The 15,188-nt window shown below is 47.0% G+C and overlaps 7 protein-coding genes across 7 annotated transcripts; 2 read left to right on the top strand and 5 right to left on the bottom strand.

Annotated features, from left to right (window-relative positions):
* Positions 1 to 492: 492 nt before the first annotated feature.
* On the bottom strand, positions 493 to 921 carry ANOM_002488 (lipoyl domain-containing protein; the record flags this gene model as incomplete). The annotated part of the gene is made up of 1 exon (XM_015547745.1): positions 493 to 921. One exon carries the CDS (start codon positions 919 to 921, stop codon positions 493 to 495), a length of 429 nt encoding a protein of 142 aa, XP_015409746.1.
* An 877-nt stretch (positions 922 to 1,798) lies between these two features.
* ANOM_002487 (uncharacterized protein) lies at positions 1,799 to 4,363 on the bottom strand (the record flags this gene model as incomplete). Its single annotated transcript, XM_015547744.1, has 6 exons — positions 1,799 to 2,514; positions 3,034 to 3,231; positions 3,285 to 3,323; positions 3,690 to 3,878; positions 3,937 to 4,277; positions 4,347 to 4,363. The coding sequence occupies 6 exons, from the start codon at positions 4,361 to 4,363 to the stop codon at positions 1,799 to 1,801; spliced, it is 1,500 nt and encodes a 499-aa protein (XP_015409742.1).
* A 1,297-nt stretch (positions 4,364 to 5,660) lies between these two features.
* ANOM_002486 (pyridoxal phosphate-dependent aminotransferase) lies at positions 5,661 to 6,914 on the bottom strand (the record flags this gene model as incomplete). Its single annotated transcript, XM_015547743.1, has 4 exons — positions 5,661 to 6,252; positions 6,340 to 6,590; positions 6,644 to 6,698; positions 6,865 to 6,914. The coding sequence occupies 4 exons, from the start codon at positions 6,912 to 6,914 to the stop codon at positions 5,661 to 5,663; spliced, it is 948 nt and encodes a 315-aa protein (XP_015409745.1).
* Positions 6,915 to 7,179: 265 nt separating this feature from the next.
* On the top strand, positions 7,180 to 8,723 carry ANOM_002485 (transcription factor domain-containing protein; the record flags this gene model as incomplete). The annotated part of the gene is made up of 2 exons (XM_015547742.1): positions 7,180 to 7,290; positions 7,344 to 8,723. The coding sequence occupies 2 exons, from the start codon at positions 7,180 to 7,182 to the stop codon at positions 8,721 to 8,723; spliced, it is 1,491 nt and encodes a 496-aa protein (XP_015409741.1).
* Positions 8,724 to 8,890: 167 nt separating this feature from the next.
* Positions 8,891 to 10,205, bottom strand: ANOM_002484 (putative aminotransferase; the record flags this gene model as incomplete). Its single annotated transcript, XM_015547741.1, has 3 exons — positions 8,891 to 9,614; positions 9,668 to 10,122; positions 10,173 to 10,205. The coding sequence occupies 3 exons, from the start codon at positions 10,203 to 10,205 to the stop codon at positions 8,891 to 8,893; spliced, it is 1,212 nt and encodes a 403-aa protein (XP_015409744.1).
* Positions 10,206 to 10,509: 304 nt separating this feature from the next.
* On the top strand, positions 10,510 to 11,913 carry ANOM_002483 (aminotransferase-like domain-containing protein; the record flags this gene model as incomplete). Its single annotated transcript, XM_015547740.1, has 3 exons — positions 10,510 to 10,968; positions 11,025 to 11,401; positions 11,454 to 11,913. The coding sequence occupies 3 exons, from the start codon at positions 10,510 to 10,512 to the stop codon at positions 11,911 to 11,913; spliced, it is 1,296 nt and encodes a 431-aa protein (XP_015409740.1).
* A 1,391-nt stretch (positions 11,914 to 13,304) lies between these two features.
* ANOM_002482 (uncharacterized protein) lies at positions 13,305 to 14,726 on the bottom strand (the record flags this gene model as incomplete). The annotated part of the gene is made up of 1 exon (XM_015547739.1): positions 13,305 to 14,726. One exon carries the CDS (start codon positions 14,724 to 14,726, stop codon positions 13,305 to 13,307), a length of 1,422 nt encoding a protein of 473 aa, XP_015409743.1.
* Positions 14,727 to 15,188: the final 462 nt, after the last annotated feature.

Here is a 15,188-nt window from a genome sequence, read left to right as displayed (position 1 = left end):
GATGTAAGTCTTTCTTTCTTTCTTTTGAGTCGTGTGGTGTGTGGTGGTGTGTGTTTTATTGAAGGTGGTTAGTGTGGCTAATTCATCTAGATTGCGGACTCGGTCAAGTTGCAGGATCTGTTCCGGGACGTGTTCCCTTCGTCGTCTGATATGCTGGGTCTTGCTGCTGCGTTGCCGCGTCTGGAGAGCTTTTCCATGACCATCCTGAGGGCGCCGGCGTTGGGTCTGTTTCGTGGGTGAGGAGGGATGGCACATGGGTGGATGACGCTGAACGGCCATAGGGTGTTGTTGTTGTTTTGTATGCAGGTATTTGTAGTTTCTTTAATGTTTGTTGATTCTCTCAAAGGGCCATAATAAGTTGATTTCAACGGTCTTTTAGTTTACTTAGGACTATGCTCCTATACATACAGCCCTAATTTGGCTCTGAATGTTTTGAAGAATCAGTACCCTCAGCCCCATTACCAAACTCAGTACTGGTATTCAGAAGCACTCTTATCCCTTCTTAACTTGAATATCAATCTCAGCAATAGCCTGCCCAACAGTAACGACATCCCCCTCTTTCACAAAGAGATGTCGTATAACGCCACTCTCGGGAGCTTCTACGTCCATTCCAACCTTCTCTGTCTCGATAACGGCCAGCACGTCGTGCCGTTCCACATAATCTCCTACTTTGCAGTGGAACGACTTCAGCGTGCACGTGTCTATGGACTCCCCGCCCAGACTGTCAATGCGTACCGTGGCGGTAGAATTGCATCGTGGGGGGTAGATGCTGAAAGGTCGATAGAGGTTGTACGGTGTCATGCGACATGATTGCTGAGTGTAGAGACTGGTTGGGATGCTTGCAGCATATCGTCGGGAGTGATAAGACTTAAGGGCCGGTTTGTAGAGATGGAGTAGTCTCCTTGATGGTTGATATGCCATTGTGTGAAGGTGGAGAAAATGAATAATATTAAGCGCTGAGATACCGTCAATGAACTTTCTATCTTGGAAGGGGTTGAGTGTTATATAGATACCTAAATGCGCTGGAGTTGGACTAAATTCTAAGCACACCGTAGTTGGAAAGACGGAGGACTTAATGTCTGGGGAATCACGTACCTGAGCTTCGGCTGAGACTATACTGTATTCAGAGCAGGAAAAATATTGCGCCGGTAAACCCCATACAAAAGAAGTATCGATCTGTGATAGGCCATAAACTCATACTCATCTGGTAATTCTATGCAATGAAAGTGTGAAGATGGCGAAAGAGTAGGAACAGGGACGAGTTCAACTACTTTTAACGGGGTCTAGCCGTAGTATTTGTAGATGCTATTATTGGACTGCACTATAACTCGATACGATAAGTATACTTATAATTCAAGTAGCTTATCAATTGAATAGTGATCGTCGAAATTCTCATCATCAGTGCACTGGCCAGTCCTGAGCTTCACAAACTCGTTCATCTCTTGTTGCTGTTCCTCGTCCAAAAGCACTACACGGTCATCAAGAGATGTAAAGGCTCCATAATAGTGACGGTCGATAAATGTCCAATAGATTTCATCGAATATAAAGCTGTATCTCGCTGCAAAACATACCCAGAATAACCCAGTCTCCATGGAGCGTTCCATCCGTGGAGAAAGGCGCAGTAGATGTTCTTTGATCAGCATATTTTCATGGTCGCTAAGGACTTCCAGAAAAGCACGAAGTTTAGGGGAATAACGAGTCAGGAACTGATTGAGATCACCCTCCCAGTCCTCCGGACTTTGCAACAAGAGCCACCAAGGAGCCACATATGTAAACTCAGCAGACGCGGCATAGGTTTTTAAAACTCCCAGTCGATAACTCCCGAGACGCGGAGAGTGTCAAGATCTATAAGGACGTTCGAAGGCCGGAAATCATCACAATACAGCCGAAACGGCCCTTCAGGATACTCGACGCAGAGATTCTTCGCAATATTGAGAAATAAACAACGGGCGTTGAATTTCTTCCGGCAGTCGTCCTCGTCGATGACAGCATTTCGTTGCTGTAGCCGAAGATGGAACAAATGCTGTGTAGCAAGCGCTTGAAAGTAGTCTGTGGCTGACCTGAACGTGTGCGAGGGGAACACTTCTTCCGGTAAATTTGCAGATGCCATCAACTCATTCATGTTGAAAGTGAGAGGTCGTCTAGCAATAAAAAAGCCTGTCTCATCTCCCCCAAGCGAGCCGATAGAGTCAAATCTATACTTGGACAATTCGAGCATAATCGCGGCCATTTCATGATACGCCCGTTTCAAGCTCCAATCGCTTATTTGCGGGTTTAGCACAGGTCTTTCCTTCGTAGAAGGGTCTTTGAGGATCTGTGATAATGGCACCCCTTTGAGAAACGACATGACGATGTAAGGACTAGCCCAACAGATTCTAGAGCCGAAAACCTCAGGAACAGGTATAGAAGAGGTGTGGCTTATATACTTCATTGCCGCGACTTCAGTTTCGGCTTTCTCCCTGCGTAGAATGGCCCTTCCCAGGGTGGCAAAACGAACAATGACATCTGGTCCATCTTTATATCTGACGCAATAGCATATATTGAAAGCACCGCTTTTCTATAGGCACGCAGACACAACTACTCCAGGCCGATGCTTCTCTGCAAGTTGCATAGACAAAATCTCTGGAGTCCGGCTCAACCAAAGGTTTAGCCAAGCGGTAGCCTTCTGGTTCTGTTTCTTTTCAACAAGATGATCAAATTCCATGGCTATCTGATCGTTGTAGCTACAAGAGAAATACGAATGATAACGGGCAGTGATGGTCAGAAAGTCAAGGACAGACCGCCTTTTATTAATAAATATCACTGTGCCAACCACAAAACTCTGTGGCTGGCCCTGCTTACCAATGAGACAGGGCAATTATCACCTCCTAATCTAGTCTACAAAACTTTGTCGAGATGATATCTGTAGACCTACGTAATTGGCTAAGGCAATGGCTAAGGCACATCCAGGTTCATTATTCTTCATGTGCAGAACAACAGCGTTCAAGAGATTCTCCAAAAGCCGTGTACGAATCATGTCTAGATTCTACGGACGAATCCATTCGTGTTGTAGCAGCTCAGCCGCAGGCTTGCGGGAGCCTGGGTCGATTTCGATCACGCCCTCAAGGAAATCAACAAAGATGGGAACTTCAGCTTCGGGCATATCGATAGGTTTTAGGAAAGGTTTTGTCGTACCATTAACTAGACGTTCAAGGCAGGTGGGCCTGAGGTCAGGAATTCGGAGAAGATTTCCTGGAACAAACGATTAAAGGAATAGAATATCAACGGAGATCAAGAGAGCCTACCTTGCTTGTCAAAGAAGTGTGCTGCACGATTCCCTTTTTCTATGAAATGAAGCGGAAATTGGCCAAGGACTTCCATAATCCTTGCTAGATGGTCATCTTCAGCCGTCCACATTCCATTTTGGTGATGCTTCCCCAGAGAAAAGAACTATTCCTTGCACAAGCTCCATAACCTGTTTCAGTATATGAGCCAAATCGCACTGTGGTGCAAAGATTTATCAAACAAGATGTTCTTACAAGGCACCCTAGGCTCCATATATCCACACCAGTATCCCAAGGGGCGCCTATCGTCACCTCAGCAGCCCTCTGGCTTGCGACTGGATGAAATCCGACAAATGACGCTCCCTCCAAGACGCTATATAATCATAATAAGTTTCATGAGCGAAGGAAATGATGTGGTTTACTTACCAACACCGAAATCGATTAACCTGACGTGGAGACTTTTTGTTTCCGATACTAGGGAGGTCGGGATAGCCTCTCGAAGAGGTGTTGTGACTCCACGTTGAGAGTCAGTCCGCGCAGGAACTTCTGACAGATAGTGGGCAATAGTCCTGCTTTTATTCTCCAGCTCTAAGAGTATATTCGTTGGCTTCAAATCTACATCAAAGACATGTCAGCTTTACAATAGTGGGTTATATTATGGAATCCGCCGTACCCGTATGAATGATGCCACACTCTCTGTGTAGGAAATCAAGCGCGAGAAGGAGCTGTCGTGCTATCGTTTTCACAGCCCTCACAGGTAGCTTTCCATCTTCGTACTTGGCGATTTGGAAGTCTAGGTGATGTCCTAGCACGTCGAACGCTAAGCAAGCGTGATCTCCATTGGGTCCTGTATGCGTGAATTGCTCAAGTAGATGGGAGACATAGTTGCGGCATTGATGAGAGCTGTGCCTAGAAACTTCTAAAATTTTCGAGAGGATCTCTCTTTCGAAGATGTCATGGTGGCCACCATAACAATCAGCCCTTAGAGCCTTGAGTGCTACGTATTTCTGATGCCTATCCTATCCGTTAGCCTCGTATGCCACGGCAGTAGATAACGCACTTAGTATCTCTAGCTAGTCAAACTGTAGAATATTGGCCATTTTGGAAACTATCGCCTAGGGAAATAGGGTGAAAACCCCCGGCTTTGTAATAGTCTGGCTCTTCTGCAACTGGGTAAGAATTTACGCGCTCCACTGTTGTCAATCGAGGGGAAAGTAATTTTGAAATTTGATAACGAGACTTTTTTAAGTACTCTTTGATTAAACTCGTAATGTGAGTGGAATTTCTCGCGATCACGGTTGCACCAAGTTTGGACGTGCAGTGGCAAGACCGTACTTTACGTATATTTGGCCAGTCGCATTTTACGTGACGGGCACTCTTTGGTAAGCCTGGTGATGGCTTGAGTGAAATTGATGCTCTTTCTTGAGTAAGATACGGTTTCTGAGATGTGTGCAAGTCTTTGGATCGGTCTTTATTCATAAGTGGAGCAGGTGAGTACAGCGGAGTAAATCGAGCTAATGGACAATGTAAAATATTACCCACTTTATAAATACCAACGCACTTTATATTGACCAATTAGATCTATTTATCTAGCCTCACCTTAAGTTTTAACCAATTATATACTTGAAATTACTTCTATACTTTTGGACTATTAACTAGTCCAGTCCTGAGATATTGACCGCTTTTAAAAGTCTCTTAGGGATCCTAGATACTTAGGGATGTTAGTACTAGGTGTTTAGGGATACTAGTACTATATCTCTATAGTCCCTTTTAGATTTTAGATTTTTAGTATTCTGGCTACCCTAAGCTAGGGCCCCAGTTCTGGGGGTGGTGGCGAGGTTCGGGGGCGGTAAGACACTAAGTCTTTTAAGATGCGTGGTAGCCGTGGATTTATATAAAACGCTAGGATTTCGGTAAGGAATGCGGAAACCTGGTCCATTGTCCGTTAGCTCGATTTAGTCTACCGTAGTTGAGGCCATGGGGCATGGCTCGAGTGCGGATCTAGATTACAATAAGGGTCAAGCACCACTAAAAAATGGCTGTAATTGTGGGGCACTATAGTGATAAAATAAGGCTGAACATGGAGAGAAAGTGTAACTAACGTTCTAAATTTATTCCAAGAGTCATACAAATGCCATAATTTTAACGTTGATGTGAAAACAACATTGCTTCCAAAACTAAACGAGTAGTGAGTAGTAGTGTTACTACTAGTATCTGATGAGTCCAGAAATGTCTATATTCCCAACAGCTGCATAATGAATTCAACTTCCCAACCCTGTTAAGAATCGGATACAATTGCCTCTAAAAGGTGACCATCAGAGATAGATATATCTAATGCTCTTGCCGAAGCGCCATAGAAACAGCCTCAAGCCCACCCTTAAGCTCCTCCACACTCGGCTATCCATACCCAATACGCATGAAAGCATCCGACTGCTCAAACCAATGACCAAGCCCAACATAGGTCCCATATTTATGTAGCAACCGATGATAAAAAGCATCCAGACCACCCGCAGACCCTTTCTTCAGGCGAGGAAAGCAAACAACGCCCCCTTCTGGCTTCACCCATTCAACCAACTCCCCTTCCTTCTGGATCCACTCCGCCACAATTTTGCGACGCTGGTCCATTTCCTTAGCACTCAAGATCTCATGCTTGCGGGAGAGAACCTGTTCAGCGATCCACTCGTCGATCACACTACCGCTGATACTGATCTGTTCTTTGGCCGCCAAGAACGTCTCCTGCAGCTTGGGATTCTTGTTAATAATCCACCCCAGCCGGATACCAGGGATCCCGTAGGATTTGGACAGGGATGAAACGCTGATGACATGGTCACCTAGAGATGCAGCAATCGGAAGACGTCCTTGGTACGCGATATCGGCGTAGGTTTCGTCGACTAGCAAGATGATTCCCCTCTCATTGGTCAAGGAGACGAGTCTGTCCAGTGTGCCACGGTTCACGACAGTACCAGTAGGGTTGTGGGGTGTGGTAATACTAATGATCTTGGTGTTTGGTTCAATAGCCGCCTCAACCGCGGCAATATCGATCTAAAAACTAAGTTCAAAGGATAGATCGATGAACGTGATCCCACACCCGATCGCACGCGGCGTCTCAAGATTCGTGGCGTAGTTCGGACGAACAACAACGAGGTGGTCGGTCGGTGCCAGCTGGGAGCTCGAGATGATAAAGAGAGCGCCCGCCGCGCCGGACGGAATGAGCACATCCTCGTGGGTGAGGTTATCGTGGTCTTTCACGATGAGGGAGCGGAGTGCTGTGCTGCCTTTGTGCTCGTTGTAGAGAAGCTTAAGATTGGGGATGTGGAGACCCAGGAACTTTAGAGTTTGGTCTGCGATGGAACTCAAGGTTGTATTTGATCTTTTCGTACCTGTATTCGGGGGATTCGATCTCGATGGCCATCCGGGTGTACTTCATTGTGGCAGCTGTTGAAAATGATTTCCTCTGTAGGCTCGATTTCTTGTTGAAGTGAATAGGAAAGGTGTTGTGCCGATATGCTGTTATAAAAAAAGAAGAGAGAGAAAAAAGAAAAAAAAAAAAAACAAAACAAAAAAAACTTCAGATGTTTGTGTAGAGTCCGCATATACTGACCCCAACTCTGCGTTTCCCGATTTGGCGAGGAATGCGATGGTCCCAATCATGAATGAACCTTATACACAATATGGGATCCTCAGCTGTGTTATCGTCTACTTGACTCAGAGTAGTGGAAGTGTTGGACATCTCCATACTTCTGGTTATTGATACGTCTCTGTATGTATTTACAGTACAGAACAGTGGCGGCGAATCGAGCCCCTCAAGTGAGATGAGTCACGTGCAAGGCGTTTCCTCCCCTCCGAAGAGCATGGCGATTGTGATCAATCAACACATCTTGCATTTCACCCGCAACTTCCAATTTGATCATTGAAAATGGTAGTATTTGAAGTGAGACAGCAATTGGTCGCCCTCGGGAATCAGTTTCCCACACCTCCACAACGAAGGCGAGATGGCTGTTCAGAGTGTCGAAGGAAAAAAGTCAAGGTAATACTTCTCATGCACAAATACCTAAAACTCCCCGCTAAGCCCACGTCTAGTGCGATCTGCGCAGGCCGGTTTGCTCGCGATGCACTCGCTTTCCAAAAGAGTGTAGATATGGGCAGAACTTTGTCAGTGAGAGACAACGCTTAAAGCGTCAAGATGCATCAGAACAGCCTCCGCACAGTCCCATAAAGCCCAAAGTCAGCTTATGTACTAATATCGACGAATCAGTCGTGATTCTTCCACGTCAGATTCATCTTAACCCATCTCCATTTCTATCAACAGAGCAGTCTCTATTCTTTCTCCGTCTCTTTGCTACTGAGACCGCTCCGCGCCTCTTTCCAGCTGCCCCCAGCATTTTCGTGCATCAGTTAGTGAATCGCGCCCTCGAAACGCCTCACCTACTTCATGCGCTCCTAGCATCAGCGAGCAGTCATCACGGCCGCTTGGTGGGAGATACTGCTGCGATATCAAGGACCGCTACTCTGAAGTTCACCAGCTATGCTGTCTCCGGTCTACGGGCTGCCCTCAATAGCCCAGAGGAGATGCCAAAAGCAGAGACAACCATGACAGCTCTTGCTTTATCGACAAACGATATATGCAATGGAAACCGGGACATATGGCAGGCCCATCTCTCTGGGGCAACCCGTTTACTGGCTGCATTCTTGGATCGCCACGCCGAAGCTCCAAGTGTTGCTGACCCGTTCGATTTGTGTCTAGTCAAGTGGTTTGCTACGCTAGATGTTATGGCGAATCTGACAGGAATCTGTGCAAGCCCAACCGACAGGGATCCATGTTGGTACCTGGACAAGATCCCTGATGCACAGGTTGGCTACGTAGACGATATATCTGGCTACTGCCCGGAGCTGATACCAATGTTGGCTCAGCTGGGACAGATGGCAGGCCGACAAGATTTATTCATGGCAGCAAAATGTGGCGCACAGTTCACCCTGCCACGGCAGCTGTTGGAAGAGGCCCAGGAGCTGGAATACAGGATCAGGTCTATTACGGACAGGACTGTTTCAGATTCCACGTCGAAAAACCATGACAGTGCGCTTACAGTTGACTTACAACACACTCATCGTGCTTTTGTCCATGCTTCCCTGCTTCATCTCCACCGTCGGGTTCAATTGCTTCCGAGGGACCACAGTCAAGTCAAGGAGGATATCACCAACATCGTCAACGCTGTTCTAAATATAGATCCCTTCTCTCCTGCCAACATACTTATTCTCTGGCCAATGTTTACTGCCGGCTGTGAGACCAGCTTCGTGAGCGAACGCGACCTAATCCAAAAACGCATGGCCAATATGCAAAGTCTTGGACTGGGCAATTACACCAGAGCTAGAGATATGTTGAGAATGTTCTGGTCGTCTGGTAGTCTTCTACCCTGGGATATTTACTTTGCGGAGCAGGGGATACAGCTAGTGTTATTTTGAGTATACGTTGGGATTGACCGATACTCTCCTCTAGTGCTACCCTTCAGAGATTGTCTGTATTTGGTTCCCGGTGACTATAGTATGGCGAACTCTAAGTGACAGGGAGAATATTGCCAGGAGTCTATGATACCATGTGCGCCAGCATATGGTCTATAGCCTCCCAAGCCTCATGCAGTGGCAACAGGCAACTGCTCATACCCGTTGCGCATGAATTCTCTTAGAGCTTGGAGGCCATCTACCATAACCTGGTGTTCTGGAACAAAGCCGATCCGGACGTAACCTTTGAAGTCAACTCCACCCCCGAAACACTGGCTGCCAGGAACGAACATCACACCGGTTTGCTTCTGCAGCTGTTGACAGAATACAACGTCGTCAATCGGCTTTCCTTCTCGATTGACAAATTTGACCAACGCGGTGGTGCCTGCTTGTGGTCGCGTCCATTCAATAGCCCATTCGAATTCTTTTATGAAAGTTTCCAGGGTGGCAAGATTTTGCCTGGCTAACTGAATATTGCGCTCAAGTAAGTTATGCACGGCTGGCGTGCTGAGAGCAAGAGTCGCAACGCTGTCGTCGAGCTGTCCGACAGAAATAATGGTGTAATCGCGAGCAGAGGCGCATGCTTCAATGATCTCAGGACTCCTCGAAACAATCCATCCGAGACGAATACCCGCCAAGCTGAATGCCTTGGACATTGAGCCTGTGGCAACCACTTTGTCATATCCTAGCGAGAGGATAGACGGTGGGTTCTCGTGCTGGTCAGCATTGAGGGAATGGAAAAGAGGCCGGTACACCTCATCACTGTGGATCATGATATTGTGCTCACGTGCTATATCAACGATGCCCTGTAGTGTCTCGCGCTTGAGAATAGCACCCGTTGGATTCTGTGGATTGCTATATCATCCGTTAGAACATCTCTTGGGCAGTATAATCTAACAGCCACTCACTTAATGATGATGAGTTTCGTATTTGGCTTGATTAATGATCTCAGATCATCCAGGTCCAGCTGCCACCCGGCGTCTTCCTTTGATCTCCAAAGATCCACTTCGGCGCCAAAAGCTTCAGGAACCGAATACAGTTGTTGATAAGTCGGGTAGTGGCAAATGACATGATCCCCAGGCCCCACGTTTGTGTAAAGCGCTAGGAAGTTGGCCTGGATGGCACCATTGGTGACGAGAACGTTGTCTGGAGACAGGGAATCTGAAGATTCGGTGGTGTACAGTTGGGCAATGTTAGACCTCAACGCCTTCGACCCCCGGATTGCACCGTAGACTTGCTTCTGAGCATAGTCTATGATGCTGGTTTGCTGACCAGATAAGGAGATGAGATCGTTGAGCGAGATTGATGCACAGCAGGTCTCTGCGAGATTGTACTTGGCATCGTTCTCATACTCGTCCATCCACTGTTCTTGGTCAGTATATGGGTGCCTTATACCTATTCTGCAGCGCTCACCCGCTCCACGGCGAATTCTTCGATCTTGACCATTTCGCCTGTATTCAATGAATATGGCTTTGCCACAGATCAGATAAAGGTTGGTCACAAGAAATGAAAGAAGCAGGTTTAGGCAGCATGCTATCGTTGCTTAAATATTTCTGATGAGGATGTTGGTGTGGAGGGCGCACGATGACATTACAAACTACGCTCTGATTGGACGGAACGCATACATTTCCGAATCCAGCCACACCGGCTCCGCTCCTCGGCAAGTGATATATGACTACATGCCCGTCCGCAACAACCACTACTTAACCTGGAACAATCACGTTTGGTGCAGAATTCTCAATAATCTAAAATGCCGCCCCCATCTCCGCTTAATCTATCCCGCGGCTGGCCTGCGTCAGATTTGTTCCCTACTCAGACCCTACAAAATGCGGCAGTGTCTGTGTTGTCAAATCCCATCATCACAGAGCAAGGGCTAGGATACGGTCCAGATGAAGGGCACTTCGAACTCAGAAAGAATATTGCGGACTGGCTGAGGAGGAATTATAGTCTCTCGAGAGCCGTGGGTGCAGAACGGATCTGCATCTCTGGAGGTGCCAGTCAAAATCTTGCATGCGTGCTACAGGTCTTCACTGATCCCATGCATACGAGATATGTATGGATGGTTGAACCAATCTACCACTTAGTATTTGGTATCTTCCAGGACGCCGGTTTCTACAATCGGCTCAGAGCCGTGCCCGAGGATGAGTGTGGGATAGATGTGGACTTTCTTGAGAAAGCTCTCCAGAAGAGTGCCACAGATCATCAACATGTATAAATCCGCTTCTCACACTATCATATTGTAGAAAGTGACTGACACGCAGATAGGCGACGCCTCCGGAACGTCCCTACCGGAAGACATACACACATATCATCTACTGCGTTCCAACATTTTCTAATCCGTCCGGAACCACAATGCCGCTGTCGCGACGGGAAGCGCTTGTGCGCCTCGCGCGCAAGTACGATGCTCTCATCGTCAGCGATGATGTTTATGATTTCTTAAACTGGGAGCCGGCGGATGTCACCGGTGGGGAGAGTGCCCACTTGCCGCGGATCATAGACGTGGACACATCTCTAGACGGAGGGCCGCTTGACCTGTTCGGGAACTGTGTCAGTAATGGCAGCTTTAGTAAAATCGTTGCGCCGGGATGTCGGGTTGGATGGGCGGAGGGAACGCCCGAGTTCATCCGTGACCTCTCTGCAGCGTAAGCCTTTCCCTTTTACACTTCCATCATAAATCTGAACTAAAGGTTGCAGGGGCTCATCCCACTCTGGCGGTGCACCTTCACAGCTCATGTCGACCTTCATCAACGACATGCTAGAGAACGGCTCTCTTGACAGGCACCTACACGACACGCTTCTACCAGCGTATTCTCGGCGCGCCCGCACTCTCACAGCGGCGATCAAGCAGCACCTCCTTCCACTTGGTGTGACCTTCATCTCTGACTCGGAGTCTTACACCGTACTTGGAGGTTACTTCATCTGGCTCAAGCTCCCGGCTCATCTCAACGCCAAGGAGATCACAGAAATAGCACTAAAGGAACAGAATCTGGTGGTTGCGGAGGGAGAATTATTTGCTGTACCCGGGAATACCCTACCCGAAAATGAGTTGAGCCACAGACTGAGACTATGTTTTGCCTGGGAGAAGGAGGAGAAGCTCAACGAGGCGGTGGAGAGACTGGGCCAGGTTATACGGGGGGCATTAAGCCGTACATAACCGTACTTCGTGAATATTTAGCAACTTAGAGTCCTCTTATTTTGAATTTTCTAGCTCCTCACTCCAGTAGAACAAAAGGGGTAAAAGTCCCCTTGATTTTGATTTTCAGTGCGCATACAAACCATGAAAAGTGTGGCCTATCGAACCTTTAGTCCCTCGAAATTTGAGGCTAAAGGGGCCAGAAAAGTTACCATAGGGCTAACTGGCTTGTGGCAGCCAAGCGTTCATGGCGACGTTGCTTTTTGATCCTTCGATGTCGGCTCTTCCTAAATCATACCGAAGCAGAATTCGGTAGGCGTTGGAATTACTATTCACCCACTAATAGGGGAACGTGAGCTCCGTCGTGAGACAGGTTAGTTTTTACCCTACTGATGAAGGCCACCATGAATGTAGACAGTTACTCAACGCAATAACGTAAGAAGATAACTAAAAGTCTCCCGGATTAAATTTCCGAGCCAAAAAGCACAGACCCCACAAAAGTGGACCAGCCAGCCTTGCAGATCGTGGATCCGGGGCAGACTCAAAATAGTGTAGTGACGAGGATATTTAGCGATACAGCCAATAAGAAGCCCGTATTGGGTGGGATGATCGCGATCATGGACTCCAGAGTAGGCTTAGCGTTACAGGGTGCAATCTGGAAATGTACGTATGTATCTTACCAGAATTACATATTACATACATACGATACCGTTCCGAAGCATTCCGGGGCATTCCGAGTGAATAACAGAATAAACAAACTAGCAATTCCGTTTCTTAGATCGACAAACAAATCCCTCATAGCCAGGGGGGGTGAGCTATGGCTCAGGACTGAAGCCGAGGTTCGACGAATATAAAACGGGGAATGAAATTTGAGGACAAGTGGCTATAGTATATCACGTTCACTCCGTGATGCACGGACAAATTGCAGTGTTCATCTATCCGCCTCATTCATTCTTGGCAATATAGAAACTGGAGTACTGGATAGTACTGGTCTTGATAAGATGTCCCGGTTTCCAGATGAGAATGGGTGTAATCAAGACTGGGTCACTGGGATGACAGCATATGAAGTGACAATGTTCGCGGTAGAGTAGCTACTTGAGAAATACCGGAACTAGTATAATGATGAATTGATGGTAGCGTTCGTAAGCCTAGCTTGACTACATATGGTGGTAAGGAGGGGAGAGCCCTTGGGTCTTCGCGTATTGTATAGAACGGAGAAGCGCAGTTGATGATCTGTTGTCATATTTAAGGCCATGTGCAACCTGACTGAAGCAATATAAATTCCCTGAGGGTAGATCTGAGAATACACGCCTCTATAATGAAAAGTAAAATAGAAATCAACAGATTCAGCTGGAGTATAGCTTGTCCAGCTGCTTCACGTTAAACTATATAGAGCTTATCATATCGTCTATCTAACCAAGAATAAATGTGTGAAACTCGGGTTTCGACTCGATCCAGACTTTGAGAGCAGCCTCTGCTAGCGCAATGCGCCTGCGGATCCCATTTTTTGTCTCGACGACCATCAAATTAACACAGGGAACACTGATCCGGGAGTACTTTCTGTCATCATGTTCCTCGATAAAAATACATTTCCCCGCCGAGTCATACCAGTTTGACGCCTCGCGGCCATATTCTTTGACCGGGATAAATCGGAAGATCTCAGTGAACAAGTGCGTCTGGTACGAGATGGACAGAGCCAGAACATCAAACTCAGCACCGCAATTCCACGAGGGAATCTTCTGAAGCCGCTCCCAGTTGATACTATGATGTGTGAGCCACCCGACTATACCGCTGTCTTGATCGACAAGTTTCATAGCTTTCACAAATTCTTTGTTTTCTCTGATCTGAAGACGTTTTGACTGGGTAAAAAGCATAATACATCCATCTGTACAAGCATGCTGCATTTGAATTGGAAATCTTGTCTCTTGTTCATGGGCAGTAAGATGCCCCCCTTGCATGCAATATGCTTCGTCAGTCATGTCGGCGAGTGATTCCCATCTCTGGCGGATGATGGTATCGTATTGCTCCCATGTACCTTCATTGTTGAGGCATTCTGGGAGTGTCCCAGGAAAACACCCCCCTTTCCAGGCCATCAACACAGCAAGTCGAGCCAGTAGGTGCTCTTGGCTGGAAGGGAAAAGTTTTTTGGAATCATCATCCAACTCATGTTGATGTGTAGATGGGTTCGGAAGGATCTTCAAAAAAGATTTTGTATATCTTGGTGGAATTGCCCATTGGGCTAACGATGCAGAAATCTTAGTCCATTTAAGTCCACCAGAGGACGGTGATATAGCATTATCAATAGAGGACCATGACCATGACGGAAAGCTTTTTGGAATGCACGGAGGCCGCATGGGGTATCTCCCATCTTTGGTTACCCAAAGAATTGCCTGACTGAAATCACTAAATGGCAGACCGTAATGATGCTCGACTCCATATACCAAGTGCAAAACCCCGGAGAAGGCGTCAAGTATATCGGACTTATAGGTGAGATCCCTAGTCGTGAATTCGGATAGTAAGTCCTCATATGACGACAGTGGAATTTGGGTTACTGAGAAGTCAAGTTCTTGATCTCCATGATCCTCGTCTTTAAAATGAGGCTTGGGTCGGCATTGGTAGAAAACGCCCTGGTCAGAAAAAGCTAGTATTCTTGGGGAAAGCACTGACTCCTGAAATGTCCATCCTCGACTGCTCCACTTGGACTCTCTGGTCAGCCAGTAGTAATCGTCAATTTCTTGTAACAGGTAAATACCCTGTGTCTGGCCCGTCCACTTTGGGCATCGCTGCTGCCCTTGTGTGCCCGGAAGACCATAGCTAGTATCGCTTCCTGCCATCGCAATCAGGGTTAAATAGGACTGTCTATAGATTTGACCCATTGCATTGAGCTGGGCCTTTTTTTGGTCTGACCTCTCATCCTGTAATATACATAGACGATCAACCCAAAGGAATGGTATCTGTAATCTGGAGCAAGCATAGATTGCATCATCGATTGTTGCCGATAAGTAATTCTCTTTGGTCAGAGATCCTTCCGTCTCCAGGTTTCTGATGTTTTTTGTAGTTGCTTGAAGGGAGTTTTCAATTCTACCCCAGACATAACTTAATGTAGCGTATCTACAGGGCTGAGATAAGGGTACCACGCGCCTCTTCCGTACGTCAATGACACGGAATCCCTGAACTGGTAACTGGCATACTTCGGGGCGACAAGGATTTTCATGCTCAGTGTCATTGTCACACTCTTGGAGCCAGGAAGAGACTGCGTTCCAGTTCACTTTCGGCTGCGGCCGTTGTAAGGATAT

The sequence above is a fragment of the Aspergillus nomiae genome (assembly GCF_001204775.2).
Source record: "Aspergillus nomiae NRRL 13137 chromosome Unknown contig00044, whole genome shotgun sequence".
In the NCBI taxonomy this organism is placed as follows: Eukaryota; Fungi; Ascomycota; class Eurotiomycetes; order Eurotiales; family Aspergillaceae; genus Aspergillus; species Aspergillus nomiae.
Note: the sequence above shows the minus strand (reverse complement) of the source record. Positions and strands in the feature narration are given on the sequence as shown.